Genomic DNA, 18,916 nt, shown 5'->3' on the forward strand with positions numbered 1-18,916 from the left:
ACCAACGGATGTTCTGTGAAAGGAGAAATACGAAACAAAGAACATTTTACAAGCTTCAAGCCTCGAAAATTTCAGCCATTAGTTTCTTTTTTTTTTTGAAAAAATGGTATTGTTGGGCAATGTTTATGTTCTAACGTGCCAACAAAGCAGACCATCTAGTTGTTAGAAAACTGCGATCTAGCTACGCTCACTTCGCTACCCGTAAAATAAATTTCCCCCTTTGTAATCGAAACTCTCGCAATATCCAGAATGAGGCAAAAAATAAAGCGTCCAATGCAGATTACAAGCGGCAAGAAAAATGCTTGCATCCAAGTGGGAAGGGCCTAAAAAGTACTTCTATGCTCCGAATTCCTTGGTCTTGATGCTCGTTAAACTCTCAAAATTGCAGTATGTCCCGCGGCTAAACGCATTATCCACTTTCTTTAAAGAATCTTAGCAGCTCTTTTCGTGCTTCAGTCTTACCGCTTGTGGGTCGGATGGCAGTGTTCTGAAGTAGCCGCCAACGACTTGTTTATGCATTCCATGACATCAGCAGGCTTCGTCAAGTTGCTTGGAAGCAGCAAAATACTGTCAGACCCTTTCTGCAAATTGTACGATCACGTTACCCTGGCGTGCGGTGGTGCGGTCTAACAGCCTTCAAAAATAATCCCGCCGAGAGGCAATTGCGCATTCTTAGGTCAATATCTCCATATTCTAAAAATGTCGTCGCCTCTCTTAGACCGAGAAATAAAAATTTGGCAGTGGTAAAAAGTGGGCAATAAAAGGGCGCTTCAGTCTGAAGGCAACGTCTTGAATATGGTTAACTCTCTCCCTGCATCAGGGATCTGATGATTACACGTGTCCACTACTGTTGACATTGACTAGTGCTGGCACTCACTTGTCTTTCCTTGAGGGCCTACTATAGATCACTTCATCGATAACTATGGGCAAATCCTTTGTTTCGGTTGAAATTCGGAACGTTGCGGCGCACAGCTCTCGTTAGATGGCCTTCGCATGTAAACTTTAAATCAAAACTTGCACGGTACAAACATCAATACATTGCATGGACGACCAGGAAGGCTTTGCTTAAAGCTACAGCAATGCAACTATATGAAAGTCTCCAGGGGCCGTGTTCTGAAAGGATCCACTTCGGCGATACTATCGCCGCGGTGACAGTTTCGCCATCAGGAAAGCGCTGATTGGCTGGTTGGGCAAAATAGGAGGACGTAACTCATACGATTTCGCTAAAACGGCCAATCAGTGCGCAAAGATGGCGAATGCGTGGCCGAGGCGATAGCATAACCTGAGTGGATCGTTTCAGAATACGCCCGAAGGTACATTTGCATGCACGTTTAGTTTTACCCCGCGTACGTAAAAATAAACTTGGTTTATTTACTTACCCACACCCACCCATATAGCGGCCACAAGGTGAAACAGAAATTTCATTATGCAAGCTCATTTCCATCCTAAAACCTAAACGGACTAATTATAAAATGTTTGCATTTCAAATAGTAGCAGAATATTGATAGGCGTAACAAACATCAAAACAAAGCAACATTATGCCGAGATGTACACATTCTTAAAATGATACCTGATTATCAAAACCTCATCAACGCCTCTCATAGCCTGTCGTTGCCGCCTGAAAATCATACATGACTCACCTTTGAAGCGAGCTTATGATACTCCGTGGTTTTTCGCGTACACGGATATTTAATGGTGTTCGAGGAATAACTTCTTAGACCGAATCGAGTAGTGGCAAAAACAACTCGAATCCAATCGAATATCGAATACTTTTTGAATAGCTTCGGTCTAAAGAATAGCCGTTATTTCAATAATAATAAAACGATGTTCACTTTCCAGTATTCCCAAAGTTAGCAAGTTTCTGTCAATGCAAAGCACGTTGTAAACAATTGTTTGTTTTTTAGAATAACAGAACCTTAGAAGTAAACAGGTGGTTCCTTCGTATGCACAGGACTCTTCAGGGAGTAAGAATGATCTGCCTACCGTCTGTAAAGTATGGCTACCTAGGCGACATAGCTTGCTCCATTATGCAAGTACTCAAGCCTTATTCCATACTATGCCCGTGGTGAGGAAAATTTGCCGTGCTGTCGCTCCAATATTATCTTCAAGTGCGTGCACCTGACTATCGGAAATAATCGAAATATATTTCTTTAGCAATATGTATAAGAATAATGACTATTTCATTCGAAGCCGGAATAGGACACTGTTTAATTTGTTATTCTAAAGTATTTATTATTATTCGCACACCCCTGTAGGTGTTTCTTTAGAACAAGTGCCCAAGAATATGCTCGCAACGAGACGTTAGTTCCGTAAAACGAGAGCACGTAGCCTTGCGAGACCAGACTAAAGAGGAAAGACATGTTGGCTAATTAAATTAGTTATTATCACTGAGTTCTGTGCTACTAACATAAAAACATTTTTTTTGTTGGCAGTTCACTGTAACACGCCAGAAGCAGCGTGTACATGCTCAGGGACAAAGTGTGCCCCCCCCCCCCTCATAAAGAATATTGCGAGAACTAGCTTTCTTTCTTTTTCTGCAGAGAGCAGAACATGCAAAGTCGTCTGGTGGGTTGTAAAGTGGACGCTGCATCCTTGATTTTTATACGTTTTACAAGTTTTGAATAACGTTCGTTATCGTTCTTTCTCCCTGGTGATTCAAGGGATCATATCCAATAACAGCGAACGTTCCCAGAACCTGCTGGAAGGAACATTATATAACCAACTTCATGCAGTTTCACATGTATCGAACATCGTACCCGCGGTGAACTTATTGCGTAATCTTTAGATACGTCACTTTGAGAAAGAGCGAGTTCAATGTGTAATATTGTAAACACATGCTCTAAGGAACATAAATGCTCACAGCGTAAACAGGCGGCAAATTCGCAACACGGATCCTCTGTGACGGGAAAGGAACGAGAACGCGTAATTTCTTGTAATTCTTGAGCACCAACGCCGTTTCAGCAGCCTTCTCAGAAAGGAAGCTGGCGGTGACCTGCGTGGTACACGATTGTCTGTTGTTACGAGAGACCTGTAATTGCAATTACAGGGCTAATAACAACAGAGACTTGGGAGGAGTGTCTTGTTAATAAGATTTCTTTGAAAGGTGGGTGGCTGCCTTCAAGATACATAAACTACTTAGTTGTTTCAGGGCATAAGAAACAATATTGACTCTCTACGAGAAAGAGAAGAGTTCGTTCTTTTTTCACCCATGATTGTAGAATGCTATACGCTAATACTTATGAGCAAAAGTTTACACCTGACAATAGATTCACGATACGAGAAGCTTAAGAAGCTTCACTAGCTTGGTTTGGAACGTGTTTCCTGCACTGTACCCAATTTTTGGCAATTCGCAAGGCACTCATAGGAATTGTGGGACTCGATAAATTAAAAACGCTAACGTACTTCAAAACCATTAGCTATAGTGTAATGATCATGTCACCAACATGAATAAGCACCACGTAGGTCTTCCCGAGATCACCGAGGAACCATAACATGGAGGTCTGCGGTATCATGTGGAATGGGTCCTACACGTGCTCATTTAATATACAAGTTTAAAGGATTTACGATTTTAGAATAGGATTATATTAGAAATATAATTTACGCACCCATCCTTCATAGCTTCACTGGTTAGCTATGAATGCTAAGCTCATTCTAGAATAGTGCCTTCCATAACTAAAGATAATGGTGATGTGACCTATTGACATAATATATTACATCACGCAAGCCAGGATATCAATGAAGTGACTGTCTACTCTGCAAGCTCTAGTTTTGCTGACTGTTTAACTGGACATCTTCAGATGCACCTAAACTTTTTCTTTCCTTATTATTTTTAAAGAGCAGTGTGCACCATGAATTAATATGTTTTGAGTAATGCAATAGGTTTCCAATGGGGGCGTGCATATCTGCCAGTCTAGGCTGACTGCTTACCGTGTTCTCCCTGTTTGCATCTTCTGGATGATCGGCGCTCAACACTAGATCCTCGGGGTATTCAGGGAAAGTGTGCCAGCGATAGGGTAGAGTGGCGCCATCCTTTTGAACAAAGAGTTGCACATACGTCTCTTGTTTGATAACAGGGGCCCCGAGTAGTGACATGGTGTACCTTATTAGGATTTGAAGCACATGACGCACTAAAATGAGCGCATGTTCAAAGCAGGAAACAAATAACATCCTATGCAATTCTTCAGAAAATGAGTATGACTGCAATAGAAAGTCAGCGCTGCTAACAAAATTGGCTTGTAGGGTGATATTGCCAACTCGCGTCTCTGTGTGCCCAACCGTGAGAAAAAAAATATTTACCATCGTCTTATAGCTTCAGTCATACTCTTTTACTAATGGATTGTACTTGATTAACTTTAAAATGGCCAACAGTGTTATCTCAATTATATCTAGGTTTATCAGATTGCTACCATTCATATTATGGCTCTCATTTTTCCAAGTCCTCCTCCCCACCAGCTGAATTAAGTCTTTCATCCAACTCAATGTTGGAAGTTTGTCGTATACCTGTATAACGTACAAGAACACCAGTATGAATTTTCGGCAGTAAAAGGTGTGGTCCCAAAGTAGGAAATCTCCAGGCGACCTTGCGTTTTAGTGTGAAAATAGTTGTTGAAATATAGGAAACACCTATATACGCTTCCAATAGCAGATAGATTGCACCTTACAGTACTATGGAACATATCATATTGTCGCGTTGTAGTGCCGACGAACAAAATAGTCGGCAAACTGCGAATGAAGACAGTAACTTTTTATTGGGCGGGCCTGTGCCCTCGCAACGAAATTACACTCAACGCACAACGATAGCGGCGAGCAGAGTCGGCGATCTTCGAAATCTGATCCATAGAGTAACATAGTAAACACAAAGGGTGGACATTCCCATAGGCGCCTGCAGCCGACTTTGCCTATGCGCACCTAGCGGAATCGGCGAGACGCACCAGCCTCCAAGATGGTCGCGCACGCTGCCGAATCTCGGAGGCCTTAATTTCAGTTTCGTTTCCTGTATTTTTTTTTTTGTGACCCATACCGTTGACTACATCGAATGATTTGATGCGACGACGAGCGCGCAAAGGTGTTTCACTCATGTTAGTTTCATTTAAATTCATATTTGCTGTGTTGAGCTGTCACTTAGCGCAACAATCATGTCTACTGTTGAGGAAGTAGAACTTTATCGCTTATGATATCGTACGTCTGGTAACTCACGACAAAAGGTGTATCGTAATAAACGTGCCGTGTTCCTTAAATATAAATCAGCTTGCTGCGCAGTCAAGAACACGAAACTAGCAGACAACAATTTAATGCAACAAGATTCAAAGAGGCAGATACATGAAAACTGGAAGGAACAGCGAAATGCAAGTAATACGGGTGTCACACGGCGCAATTTTAAAAGCGATCAAGCCCAATCCAATTTGAGTTTCTCGGTCGCGATTGGCTGTTTTGTGCCGGCTGCGTGATGAAGCCAATAGCAGTCAAGAATTTCAATCCAGATCGGAATTGATCACGATCGAAAACGGTCGTGTGACACCGGTATAATGGAGAATAGTCGGAAATTATTGGCGTGACGGCAATAAATTTGCACAAGCAAAACACATAGAAAACGTGTTGCAACTATCGAGATAATTAAAAAAATCTTCACATACACGACAGCAATCAATTTTCTCAAAATGGCATTGTTTTAGAAGGAAAAAAATATGACGTTTTTAGTTGTACTTCTGCGAAGGAGGGTGAATTAGGGCAGCAAAGTTTTGAATGGTGGCGCGCCGAAATAATATGGCTGCAAAAATAATTGAGCACGCACCAACATCCTCATCTCGAATGTTTAAGCCGGTGTGTCCGTCATTAAACAGCTGCAATTAAGCACTTTGTGTTGGGGATCGTCACCTGCTGTCTTCGAAGCCTTGCAATCGTCTCCTGATACTTGGAATTTCGCCCTTGAGTATTCATGATGTCCTTTGGCTGTACAGTGTATTTTAAGGAAGTGGTGGAGATGCGCGCAAGACGTAGAATGACAGACAGAAGGTAAGCAATACTGGCGGCTTCAAAGCTATTGTATGTAGACGCTACGTTCCGTCGTATAAGCAACACTGTTGCCGGCCAAGCTTTATAATGGAGATGCTGCGTTCCTTCATGTTCTGCGTATTTGTTTGTTTAAGGAAACACTGTTATAAATGGTAAGAAATAAGGAACTTTCTACTGTAACGACTCCATACACAATTAAAACATGAAAACACGTATCTTCAGCCCAAAGCAGAACAGCTAACAACGCTCGAGCGCGCATAGCCTGCTACAGAGGTTGAGAGGGAGCGCATTATTGCATTATTGCAAATATTGCACATGTACCGCTTTAGAAATAGCTGAATTCCTTTTGCAAAAGTAGAGCACAATACTTTTTCAGCAGTCGTTGCGCGTAACATAAAGCTCTCTGCCCCGAAAGGCATGTGTTCATAGGCCACATTTCTTAACGAATCCTTTTAATTTATTTTCTAACTTCGTCATTGTATCGAACGTGCCTCGCAGCTCGGACGCTGCAGCATCGCTGTTATCGCTAGCATAACCGCTCATTGCTGCACATTAAAAAAAGTGAATACGAAATGAAAGTCAGCGTAGCAAATAGGCAGCAGCTGTTCATGCCTGCAAGGCCTCCGTCACTCGTTTATGCGGCTACCCGCCGTGGTTGCTCAGTGGCTATGGTGTTAGGCTGCTGAGCACGAGGTCGCGGGATCGAATCCCGGCCACGGCGGCCACATTTCGATGGGGGCGAAATGCGAAAACACCCGTGTACTTAGATTTAGGTGCACGTTAAAGAACCCCAGGTGGTCTAAATTCCCGGAGTCCTCCACTACGGCGTGCCTCATAATCAGAAAATGGTTTTGGCACGTAAAACCCCATATATTATTATTATCGTTTATGCGGCTAACATTGACATAACGAAATGCGAAAAGAATAAGCTCTTAACAACGCGCAAAAGAACTTGTTGTGGCCTTACCATGAAACGGCGACGAAGCAGGCGCTGGCAGAAGAACCAAACTGCGATGCTTAGGTGCATTTTACAGAAAGAGGCTGACTAAGCTTCGCACATGTTTCGTCGTGCCCAGTGGTCGTGCCGCCTGTCAAGCTGCTAGCCGCAGCCACAGCCGAATTTTTTTTATGTGCTCTGTCATCTAGCGGAATCGGCGAAGCTCCATAGCTCAGCCGCGAAACAGCACGAGTGTCCGCTCTTGTCGTTTACTATGTTACTCTATGTCTGATCTGCGGGTCAAAGCTCGCTGGCTTTTATACATGGGTCAACGAAGGTTCCAGAGCAATTGCTCGCGCCCGCATATTTTACATAAAATTCTACAGAATTTGCGTCGCGCATGCAATCGGACTACACAAGGTTCGGTGACAACAAACAGCGGATAGAACCATGGATAAAATTCAAGAAACTTCCGATACATGCGGGTGCGTCCCGCACTGAGCGATAACATTTGTTAGACGGTGAAAAGTGGTCACCAGAAAAAGATCAAAAAGTACACGTGTCAATATCACAAGATAAAGGTACATTAAAATTGTTTATGCAAAGAGTGTGTCACTAAGGTGAGCCAATAGAAGCATAAATGCCGCTGTAGCAAGGTTATATAACTTATGAAAGCAAGAACGCCACAGCATTATAGTTTTTGCGTAAACCAATTAAGTTGCTGCCCTGACTTGGCTTTGCACGATGTTTTTGAAATAAACGCTGCATGCAAAATTAAAGAAAATAATGATTAGAAGGCTCCCATTTCCATATCACAGTAAACACCTGCGTAATGTGATGGGTTCGGAAGCGCCTCAGTACGCATTCATGTCATACGACTATGACATACCAAGATGATCACTTTTGCCAGGCAATTAGTGGAAAGCAGGTACACGTTTCGAATACCTACATGGGACTGTACTTATCTCAAAGCATGCATCTTATGTTAAAAGGCTTAATCTTCAAACTTGTCCTTACTTAGCGTTCAATTAACTTTGGAATGCACTGCTGGGTTTGAGAACTCATTTAACGCAAGCTTGAAATATTCGAATAGCACAGTCCTGCTGGCTTAGTTTCTTACACCTCCGGCAATGGACATGCAGGGGGCTGAAGTCTATTACAGTTGTCTTTGTCCCGTTGTCTGTCGTCGGTATAGAGAAAACACTTCCGTATTTAGGAAATGTAGAAGAGAGCAAACAATTTTCAAGATGATTTAGTAAAGACAGAATGATGGCAGCGGCAGCAAATGCAGCAAGAGAGAAAAATAACAAAATCTATTTTAGGGCATCTTGGTTGCGATAGTTCCAAATGCCAACAACGAGGTTGAATCGCAGCGGCATCGTTTCTTTTTTTTTGGTAAGGTGCAAAGCTCAAACAAACATGCGTAATTCTCAATATTTGCAATCTTGCATGCCGCACTTTGTAAAATTTTCTCACCCGCTAAGTAGCTTAAACTAAGACATTGTTCATCATGTCTTCGGTTAATCCGAAGATGCGCGTTTCTCTATTTAATCTAAAATGAGCCCACTAGGTAAAGTTGTTTTTAACAATCAAAGATTCGTGACAGTCATAGTGAGCGCTGTTTTCGATCACCGTTCATAAAAACCCACACTTACCAAAGAGGGCTATCCTTCAAGCAGTGTACAGTACAATTTTTGCCGTGCTCGCAGTTACAGCAGTAACCCTGAAACAGAAAAGTTCACTATCGAAAATAAATTGTACGCTGGATCGTGAGCATATTCTCAACTTCACTTGCCTTGAGAACCTTCTTTTTTTGCGTGTAGCCCGCGCATACGGTCAAGTCACATACATCTTGGGCCACGACTTTCTCCGTAACCTTTCCGTTCACGGTCTGCGAAAGAATAAAGGTATAAAATGAGTGAGTCAGAAACGGGCGTGTCTCTTTACTGAATATAGTGTTATTTGCGCATTGAACCTATATGTATATTGAAAGGAAGGTTCGCTTTGAACGATATAGTGTATAAAGTCATACTTCTGTGCCATTACTAAAGCAGTCAGTATCTCTTCTAGCATGATTCACCCGTTTTTATTTTGGAATGTTCCACAGGACTTTTAGATTGGTCATATCACCCCGTTTGGTGATATTCTGCGCTTATCGTCAAACCCACAGGCACGACGTATAGCAGTGGAGGGGGAAAGCTAGGAAATGCTCCTATTATAGTAGCAACAGAAACTCTAAATAATTAACATTAACAAAATGTAAAGAATAAGTACAGAGCGTGGCACACTGATGTGTAGACACCACAGCTTGGCACAAATAGGAAAGACTTAACCAGAAAAGACTTTTAAACTGATTATACATGTCTATAGACTTTAAAAAAATTATGGGGTTTTACGTGCCAAAACCACTTTCTGATTATGAGGCATGCCGTAGTAGGGGACTCCGGAAATTTGGACCACCTGGGATTCTTTAACGTGCACCTAAATCTAAGTACACGGGTGTTTTCGCCCCCACCGAAATGCGGCCGCCGTGGCCGGGATTCGATCCCGCAACCTCGTGCTCAGCAGCCCAACACCATAGCCACTGAGCAACCACGCCGGGTACTTGTCTGTAACGGCTGTTCGTAAGTCAAATTACTGATGTTTATTTTTTCAGCCACTACTTCCCTCGACTAGTTTTCCTTAAACATTACGTTCAATTATAATATTATTGCAATATCAGTTATCTAGACAATCTAAGATATTTTTCGCCATCATCATCGCTGTATTGTTCGGCATAAAGTGCACCTGCGATACGGTCGCGCCCAGCTTACGCGCCCTAGATAGCAGAAGGCCAGTGCAGCTTTAATCCTTGACGCCATGCTACCTTGCCCGAGTGCTATAGCATCTAATGGGGATGCTTTTGTCAAACCGAGCTTGGCATTGGGAATTTTGGTCCAAGTAACATCACGTCATAAGGTACAGTGCACCGGCCTCCAACCTAGGGGGCGTTGGCCCAGCGCGCCTTATGCTTTAGGTGCGAGGGAGCGTGCACGATGGTGCGTCGAGAAGAACGGTGGCTTGATTCGTACCCTCTCCTGTGACAGACTCGCAGGCTACCTGCCAGGCCTTCGCGCAAGGACTCATGACTGCACACACACATCGAATTCTCTCCTCTGTCCCCCCTCCCACGTTACACAGGGTGCGTATCGTCTGGACTTCTGGACACGCCTCTCTCCGTAGTAATGAACGCGTTAATGCGGCAGCCCGAGGTCTGACTGGCCGGGCACCATCGGAAGAGCTGTCCAACCCAGACGACGCACCGCCAGAGCACCTACAGTACACCGAGACGCTCGAGTACTACCGACAAAGTCGCCATTACTATCCCCCTCCTCATCCTTCGCTTAATAGGGCAAATGCCGCTGTCTGGCGGCAACTGCAGACCAATTCATTTCCTTGTATCCACATGCTACATATCTTTCATCCCACCCTGTATCCTTCCTATTGTCCCCACTGTGGGGCCAAACCCACGGCGTATCACTCCATATGGGAATGCCCTAACCCTCCAGGTGTTCCCCCTATACCCAACCCTACCTTTTCCTCTTGGGAGTCTGCGCTGCTCAGCACAAGCCAGCAGGAACAGCAACGGCTGATCCAGCGGGCTCGCGAAGTCGCGCATGGCAATGGAGCCCTAGGCTGAGGGCCCCACTCATGGAGGAAATTTTCTACTTGCTTTACGAAATAAATGTTTATTCTCTCCAGCGCAACCGATGTTGGAGGCTGTGATCAAGCGGGTGCTAAGGGAGGAGAGCGTGAGGCTCCTGCTCCAGCCCGGCCGTGGCTGCACACGGCTGTCCGCGCAGCTTAGTGCGCACCCATCGCGCACGCCCTATCATGGAGGTAAATTGCGGCGGGTGAAAATGCGAGAGGAAAGTTGAGATGAGTGGTGGCTTCATGCCGCGCTGTGTTCCCGCGTGTCTATCGTTGGTCACACTTCGAAGTTTCGGAGACGCAGTGAGGGAACAGGCTGCACGAAGCGATGATTGCTTGCTGCCATAAGACCTCTTCATAACGCTTTCGTTACGACTGGTAGAAGTACTTCTTGTCAAGGTGGTTGGTGACACATAGCTATTCGACGAGTGGCCAACGTTAAGGCATACACAAAATAGACAGGATGCTCACCACTATCCACTGATATGTTTAGTCTTCAAAATTAACCTGCCTACTATATTTGCAGAAGGTTTCAAGGGAACATTTAGAAGTTTTAAAGGTAAATGAAGATAGAGGTTTTGATGACGCGTATGTAGCTCGTATCATTCCGAAAGGGCCTTGCTGGAACATGTTAGATGAAACCAGGAAACTATTACCATTCAACAACGCTTACAACGAACGTATCTACAAAGAACTGACCTGCATAACGAGGGATTGATTAGGTACCGGCGGAATTCTGATGTTTCGTTTGTGTAGTAGACGCCTCTGCAATGAAGACTACTACAATGTACTTGCGCGTACAACGAAGGGATTAGTGCATACTTGACAGCCTGATATCGACGACTGATAACAAGCGCCAGGTACTCGCCTCATCACTGCCCTTCACATACGCCACCGAGGTTGGTTCCGCGCTAACTCTAATGGCAGCCCCAGTGGCTTACGCGACGTGTGCGCCGATGCCAGGGGTAGTACTGCAGGACTGCTCCAAAAATGGCTCAACTGGCAGACCGCTTGTTGCAACACATCGACAGGCGCGACGTCTGACGAAAAAGTTGCGCTTGATTACCACCTGATAGTGTTGTGGTAACTGACGATCGATGAAACCTTCAAAACCATCTAGGGTGAAAATGACGCGAATTTAAAGAAAAATGAAAATCGCCATGAAGATCCTCCTAAGAAATCAATAATTTCGATGGTAAACAAGGCGATCGTAGCATTCGGTGATCTGCAGCTTTATCTTGCGTGGCACCTTCTTTTTTCCACAGAGCATGTTGTGAACTTTTGTTCAATATGGTTGGCCGCACTCGGGCATTCTAACAGGCGAAGTGCGCACACAAATATTACCAGCGTATTTCACTATGTCTTTCATGAATTCATGTTAAATACAGCTTTCGTTCGCTGAATGCGCTTAGCCTGCCATATCGTGAGAGGCACGCTGTGTGGCTTTTACAAAGAAGTTACTGGCATCACGAAGACGTTTATTTTTTTTAGTTTCCAAGTACATCCTGGAAAATGTGTTTGACTTCATGTGTTTTCTTTCTATATTTTTCTGCTGTCTTGTGGTTCTGCGCTTGTCTTCAATGTTTGGGTGTGTAGTATATGCGGGAATCCTGAAAGCCTAATGAAACACACGGTGCGTTGGTCCTCTGGTCTCAACACGTCATAATTTGCGTATCTCCTCTAACGGCACCGCTGTGACAGCAAGTGCCCGTAGTCATTGAGTGAGATCTGTTGTGCTTGCCCGTTGCACGTCACACCATGCTTGTTGATGAAATAATTATGAAAACACCTAATGATCTAATACAGCAAATAAAGCGAATCTCACTTAATTTCTTGTCTAAAACTTTGCTATCACTATGAAGGGCAAGCATTTCGTGTGAAACTGCGACTTTTGTGATCGCGCACCAATACCTGCCACATATTTTGTTATTGTTGCATTCAGATAATGGCCTGTTCGTAGAGAGATGGTGACGATGGCTGTGACATCATTCGCGACCGTAGATGGTAGACGACCTCTTAAGTATATGGCGAATCCTAGAGTATTGGGGCGCCATCAACACAGGTAATATTATCTGCCATATGTAGAACACTGAACAACCATGAGCTTCACAAGGTTTGCGTGAAGTGCTTTATGGTGGCCACTGTAACAAGGCGCCTATGTAATTTCTATTTTGAAACATTCTTTTAGAAGCACGCAATAAACCACATCCACGGTCACCAAAATCGAATGACAGGCAATCGTTGCAAGCTCACAACTCACCGCGACGTATCTCATTGGATACGCAAGCAGCAGTTCCTCTTGTCGGTGCTGAATCACAATGGTGTTGAAAAGCCGCGATGTCCTCTCCAGTTCTGGTTCGTACACTTCCGTTAGGTGAATGTAGCTTTTGCCTTTGTTGCCCTTCGGGAAAAGATAACACACAAAAAGCACAATTTATTTATTATGTTAAGGAGAACTGTGCGTATAGATATGATAAAACTTAATTGCCTGTGGTAAATTCCATAAGGAAGTTAAAATTAATAACGGCATAGGGACAAGTGGATGGGGATATAGAGAATTTTTTGTGATGTCCTGAAAGGAATAAATTTAGCCAGTCCAAGTACAGCTAGGGAAAACGAGGGCGGGGGAGGCGCACTAAAGGCAGTTAGCTTAAGAACCAAGCAAGACCCAGAACAAATTTTGACACGTGTTGGAATGTTGGGTACTGCTTGAAAGTGAATAGCTCATTGCCTTAAACAATGTCGTTACAATTATATTTTTATATTTAAGTATCATTCCAAAGAACCATAATTAATTTTACAAACCTAGTTTACCTTGTTTCTTGCGACATGGCATTCCACAAGGGTAATGCGGTAAGCCGAACACAGGGTAAACGATTATAGCACAGTGTACATCAGTTCATGCGATTTGGCTTTTAGCTCGTCATAGTGGCAACTCCTTCATGGTGGCCTTCCATTCCGTTTTTTAATCAATCCCAGGGTATGAACGCAATAGCTTCAGGGCGCACTTTACTGTTTCTCAGGCTAGTGATCGAGCTCACAGACGCGACTGCAAAAGCAGAACAAAAGTGCTTATGTCCAAAGGAAGTGCCAAGGCGAGAAGCGCATTGGCACTAAAACCACCTTATTGCACAATATAGTTGAATAAATACGTGCCTCTCAATTCAGTGCTGATAAAAAAGGTTATCACCATGTTCATGTGGGATTGTTGTGCGTGTTGTGTGTGGCATTGGCAGTGTCGAAGCTGAAGTATTACGAATTCTACCTATGGTCTCGTCTCAGCTCGTACTCCAGCTGCCGGTATAATCCTTGTCGCAAGCATGTATTTACCATCTCTCCTCCTCCTGTTAAATTGTCGGATGCCTGGCTGCGCACAAACTGTATCGGTACAAGCCGCCCTAAATAATCATTGTGGAATAATAGGCTGGTCGTTTCTAATAAGGTAATATCAAAAGCAGCATACACATCTATATACCCTCTTCTGCTTGGGGAGCACTTTCTGCTTGAATTATATCTAAGCAAATACTTAAAATCTCGGCTGAACCCATCGCACGATGGATGTCAACGTTATGGTGATTAGCTTTGAAAGAATGTAGCGACACACTGTGTTGCCACCGCCCAAGCTTGTCCTGTGTGAGACATGTATGAGACAAGTATGCAGACGGGCTCCTATCTCGCGCATTCCAGACGACACGTTGCACCGCCTAGCTGCACCATTTCTTCGAAGTGCGCGTTTGAAACGGGTGCGAATATAAATTCAGAGTAGGTCGTATGAATAACCTGACGCACGTTCGATTTCGCCCAGCATCAGAAAAATTATAAAGAAGCTTTTTCTCATCAAAGCGCAGCAAATACTTAGTGACCTCTATCCAGTGACCCAAGTTGACGTGAATAGAATTTATTGAATATAGGTACATCCCCAGTGCCAAATTCCCTGTCACACATAACGTGCAACCCGAGCTGCCACAGAAGAACTTGACTAAACCTTTGTAGCGCAAAAACTTGGAAAAAAGAAAACGGAGAGAGGCAAAAGGAAAGGGTAGACGAGCGCTACACTTACAACTGTTTATTCCGAAAAGAGAATCCTTTATATACACAAACATACACATGCGCAAACGCATAAAACACGCAAAGAACGCCAGTCAGCCCAAGGCATTGTTATCACTTTTTTATTTATTTAAAATGCTTAACAGTCCCTGTTCCGAATCATAAAGCGTAACAGTTGTTTGACTCATGCTGGCTGAACCAGTGGTTTGGATATGGTAAGCCTCTAACAGTTCACGTGTGGTTTTGTTCTTGCTTCTGCCTAGGATCCCGACATTAAAGAGCAGTGGTTCACAGTCGGGACAAGAACTGCAATGCTCAGACAAGTACGCAGTTGCGTCCTTCTTTAAAATATTCGCGTGCTCTCTCATTCGATCGTTGACGCAGCGCCCAGTCTGCCCACTGTAGCCCAATGTAGTAAGCACCAACTCGCCCAAGAAGTCATCCTCAAGTTGATTGGATAGCGGCACGTATTCAGAGACACACACTCACTTATATATGTTGGTGTGACACAGCTTCATTTGAATAGGTGATCATACACAGTGGAACATGCTTAGTGACCAAAATTGGTGAAATGATTGGTTTTGAGCACAGTTCCCTCGACACATCGGCCTGATGCACCACCCCTTAACTGAACGACCACCCAGGGCTTTCAGTGACGGGAAAACTCTTAAAGAAATTGATAGGCATAAAGATATCGGAAAAAGCTTGAGGTATCCTGAGAATGCTAGTCGGACAAAATTGCCCGCGTCGTTGGCTTACTTTCAGCCAATGTTTCTTTTTTGTTGCGTTGTTATCGAATTTATCAAGTTCTCTCGCGGTGCTAGGCAAGTCGACAGCATAACAAAAGACGTTGCGTGGCTAGTTGGTGATACAATATTTTCTTTCTTGTGAAAGTAATCCAGCGCTACTCCTTAAGACGAGGACACAGAAAGACTTAACAAGACACAGCAGCCGTCCTGTCAAGTCTTTCTGTGTCCTCGCCTTAAAAAAGTAGCGCTGGATTACTTTCGCAAAAAAGAAAAATGAGTCAACAGCATCTTCGATTTATTTGAAGTCGCCAATTCCATAATGTAGCGCAGGACGCGTCATCGCATGGTGCGTTTGCTGAAAATAGGGGTGCGCGTTCTAAAGAATGGTAAAAGTACCAGCGAATGATTTCGAATTACCGGCCGCATATGTATAAATACCAGACTACCCGAAAGGTACGATTTCACAGTGTTTGCCTTTGCTTGCCGCTATCGTTGTAACTTTGAGATCGGAAGCCTTTCTAGAGAACAGTTTGTTAGATAAAGCGTTAACAATATTTTCCTAACGCTTACATTAAGCAGTGCGTGGTTCACCATAACCATACATACGACAATGCGTTGCATACTGAAAGGTTGATGCTTTCGGCAGTGGGAAGACGCGCTTTCGAAACGGCACGACAACACCGAGTGCTTACCCCAGGCGTGTTGTTCACGAGCAGCGTCACTTCTATCTTGTTCTTGCATTTGGTGAGGCCATTGCGAACTTCGGTTGGTTGGTACGCCTTGTTGTCACATGGCACCAGCAGGGCCTTCATCCGGACGTCGGCGAAAGCCAGGGCACCGGGCGTCGTCACTGCGACGATGGTGCACAAGGCGGCGGCGAGGCTCATGACGGGTGTCGTCCGAGACGCGTCTTCATAAATCGGTGGCCCCAACCCTGCCCGTCCCGAGCCTCGACCGCAGGCTCGGCGCCGGCGTTTGGAGGGCACAGCGTGGCCCTCGGCGGTGGCCACGTCCTTGTGCCTGCTCCTTCTTCCATGGCGCTTGCCCACTGCAGGGGATTGTCCAAAAAGCCGTCTAAGCCGACTGGTAAAAGGACCAAGGTACTGAAATACAAATGCAAAGACAAGCGGGGTAAGGTTAGAAATCTAGCAACAAAAATAGAACTAAAGAATTTTGAAAAATATTTTTTTTTTAGAAGGCTACTTCGAATCCCCTGAGTGGCAATGTAAGAGGGAAGTGGCACCACCGGGTGCCCTTTCAGCGTTTATTCGTACAAAGATAATTAAAGGTGAGTTCTGATAGAGTTTTTCCCTGGTGTTGCTATTCCTTCCAAGTCGTCGACCGCTAAAGCAGGAGGCACCCTCCCCATGTTTTATTGCGGCGTGTCAGCCTCCCAGACCAAGGACGACGACATTGCATTTTGAACACGAGGTGACAGGAGTACAACTGCAAAGGATCACAAACTGCTGTTGCTACTGCTGCTATGCATTACTGCCACTCAGCTGCGAATGAGTGCGACGACCTCACGTCTCTAATTCGGCTACTTTATCTTCGGATATTGGACACTGCTCGAGCGACCCTACCTGAACACTACTCTATCACGACTGCGACTTCAAAGTAGCCTACCTCTGCTACTACAGTAGAGCGCCTACACACCAAAATCACGTACGACGAAATGGCGCGTAGAGCGAAGGAATATTACTGTGCTGGTTCAACTGGAAGGTGTGCGGTGGGCAACATTTACAACGGGATGGCCTTTATAACGAATGATCTCGAAGGCACCCGGCACTTTGTCATAAGGCCGTTCGCATGCACTGCAAACTACATCTATGGCGCCTCGGCTAGAACAACTACAGACGCTACGTCACACCCTTTAACTACTGCCATGACCTCGCTGAGCGCCACCTCGCGTTCCTTCTGCGTACGCTATCTGGAACTGAGACGCAATCCGGGCGCTCGTTTGCACTTAAGCCTCGAACATTGTGGTCTTAGATGGACGCTTGAGCGCGTTGCTGCTGTAACTGCGACAACGTTGGAGTTTCGCAACACCACGCCTGCAAAAGAAACTCAGGGTGTGGGCGGGCGTCCCATTATTCCCCCATATTTCCCACTATTATATATATATATATATATATATATATATATATATATATATATATATATATATATATATGTATATATATATATATATATATATATATATATATATATATATATTCCGTGCAACTAACGGTGGTCTGTTCCGGGCCACCATACGTTGAACTTCGCTCCTCGAAGAGCCAGCACGCGTGTCGAGGCAGCTCCTGAACACCACTTTGTAATGTGGCCAAAGCGGTTTAAATCATGTATCAGGGACCTCAAAGAGCTGCGATGTCATGCTGTCACACTTCTCTCGCATTTACCGATAGACAATCGATAAAGCCTTAAAATAAAGACATTCCATAACACACTGAAAAAGGACGTGCTACTGAAGTCGTGCACCCTTGCTTGCTTGCTCTTTTCTATGTCATGGCGCGTACCCATTGGCCAAGAAACCAGCCTAAAGGGTTGTAGAAAAGAGCGCCTCTTTCTCTTCACACTCACTTTGGGGATTGACGGCTTGGCCATAAACTCGACGCTGCAAGAATGCGGCGAAAATCGAAAGCACAGCAACGCGCAGTCTACAGACTCGTACCAAGACGCATTAAAGCTTTTGAAAGCCACTTTCAGATGCCCACCACGAGGTTTTCGGAAATCATAGCTTCATACAGAGAAAGAAGCCGCGCTGAAAAAAAAAAGACGTGGTGTGTGAAGCCTCACTTATGGTTGCTTACATGGAGGTCAGACGTAATTGTACTGACGATATGAGATGGCTGTGCATGACACAAACTTGGTCGTGTCTTCTTTATGAACTGTAGACCATTCCTTCAATTGATTTTTTTCCTGCTCATAACTATTCATATGTCACGCCTACTGCATTTAGTTCGTTGCTTGCATATTATATACTTTAAGCCCATACAATGTGCGTGCGCGTTAAATATCTGTCAATGTAAAAATGGTATGAATTATCTCTATAGAAACAAATGCAAATATAGCCGCCTAAGCATGACCATCGGTTGCGCCTTATAATGTCTATGCACAGTGCATCACAGCATCTCTGCGTCTGCTTCTCGAACGCAGTGTGGCCTACTTGGAGTCGTATCTAGGCCTCCATATTATCGTTGACAATTTACTACCTCTCGTCTGCGTGAATTATCGCGATTATCGCCCTCAACAATGGAACTCAGTGCTATCGTGCACCAGAAAAAAAGAGAAAGAACTTAGGATAACTACAAACGATCTTCTGGAGCGTAATTAACTTTTTCTATTCTTTACATTGTCTTCTCAATTAAAATTTAGAAGTCATCAAGCCATCCATTATTCACAAGTCCACCGATATCGCCGCATCTGCTCCAACGGGAGAGATCTCGAAACTCAGGAACGGAACTTAAACCGGGCCCAG

General features: G+C 44.3%; 1 protein-coding gene across 1 annotated transcript in view; it reads right to left on the bottom strand.

Annotated features, from left to right (window-relative positions):
* Nucleotides 1–18,042, bottom strand: part of LOC142588824 (hapless 2-like) — a 20,627-nt gene extending 2,585 nt beyond the window's left edge. Inside the window, exons 1-7 of the mRNA XM_075700641.1 lie at nt 18,019–18,042; nt 16,128–16,538; nt 12,900–13,040; nt 8,745–8,840; nt 8,605–8,672; nt 3,928–4,099; nt 2,861–2,992 (exon numbers count right to left, since the gene is read on the bottom strand). Of these exons, the coding sequence (XP_075556756.1) occupies nt 2,861–2,992; nt 3,928–4,099; nt 8,605–8,672; nt 8,745–8,840; nt 12,900–13,040; nt 16,128–16,538; nt 18,019–18,042 (1,044 nt within the window). The remainder of the gene's footprint in view (nt 1–2,860; nt 2,993–3,927; nt 4,100–8,604; nt 8,673–8,744; nt 8,841–12,899; nt 13,041–16,127; nt 16,539–18,018) is intronic.
* Between the last annotated feature and the right edge of the window lie 874 nt (nt 18,043–18,916).

This window comes from Dermacentor variabilis, chromosome 7 (assembly GCF_050947875.1).
Source record: "Dermacentor variabilis isolate Ectoservices chromosome 7, ASM5094787v1, whole genome shotgun sequence".
NCBI lineage: Eukaryota > Metazoa > Arthropoda > Arachnida > Ixodida > Ixodidae > Dermacentor > Dermacentor variabilis.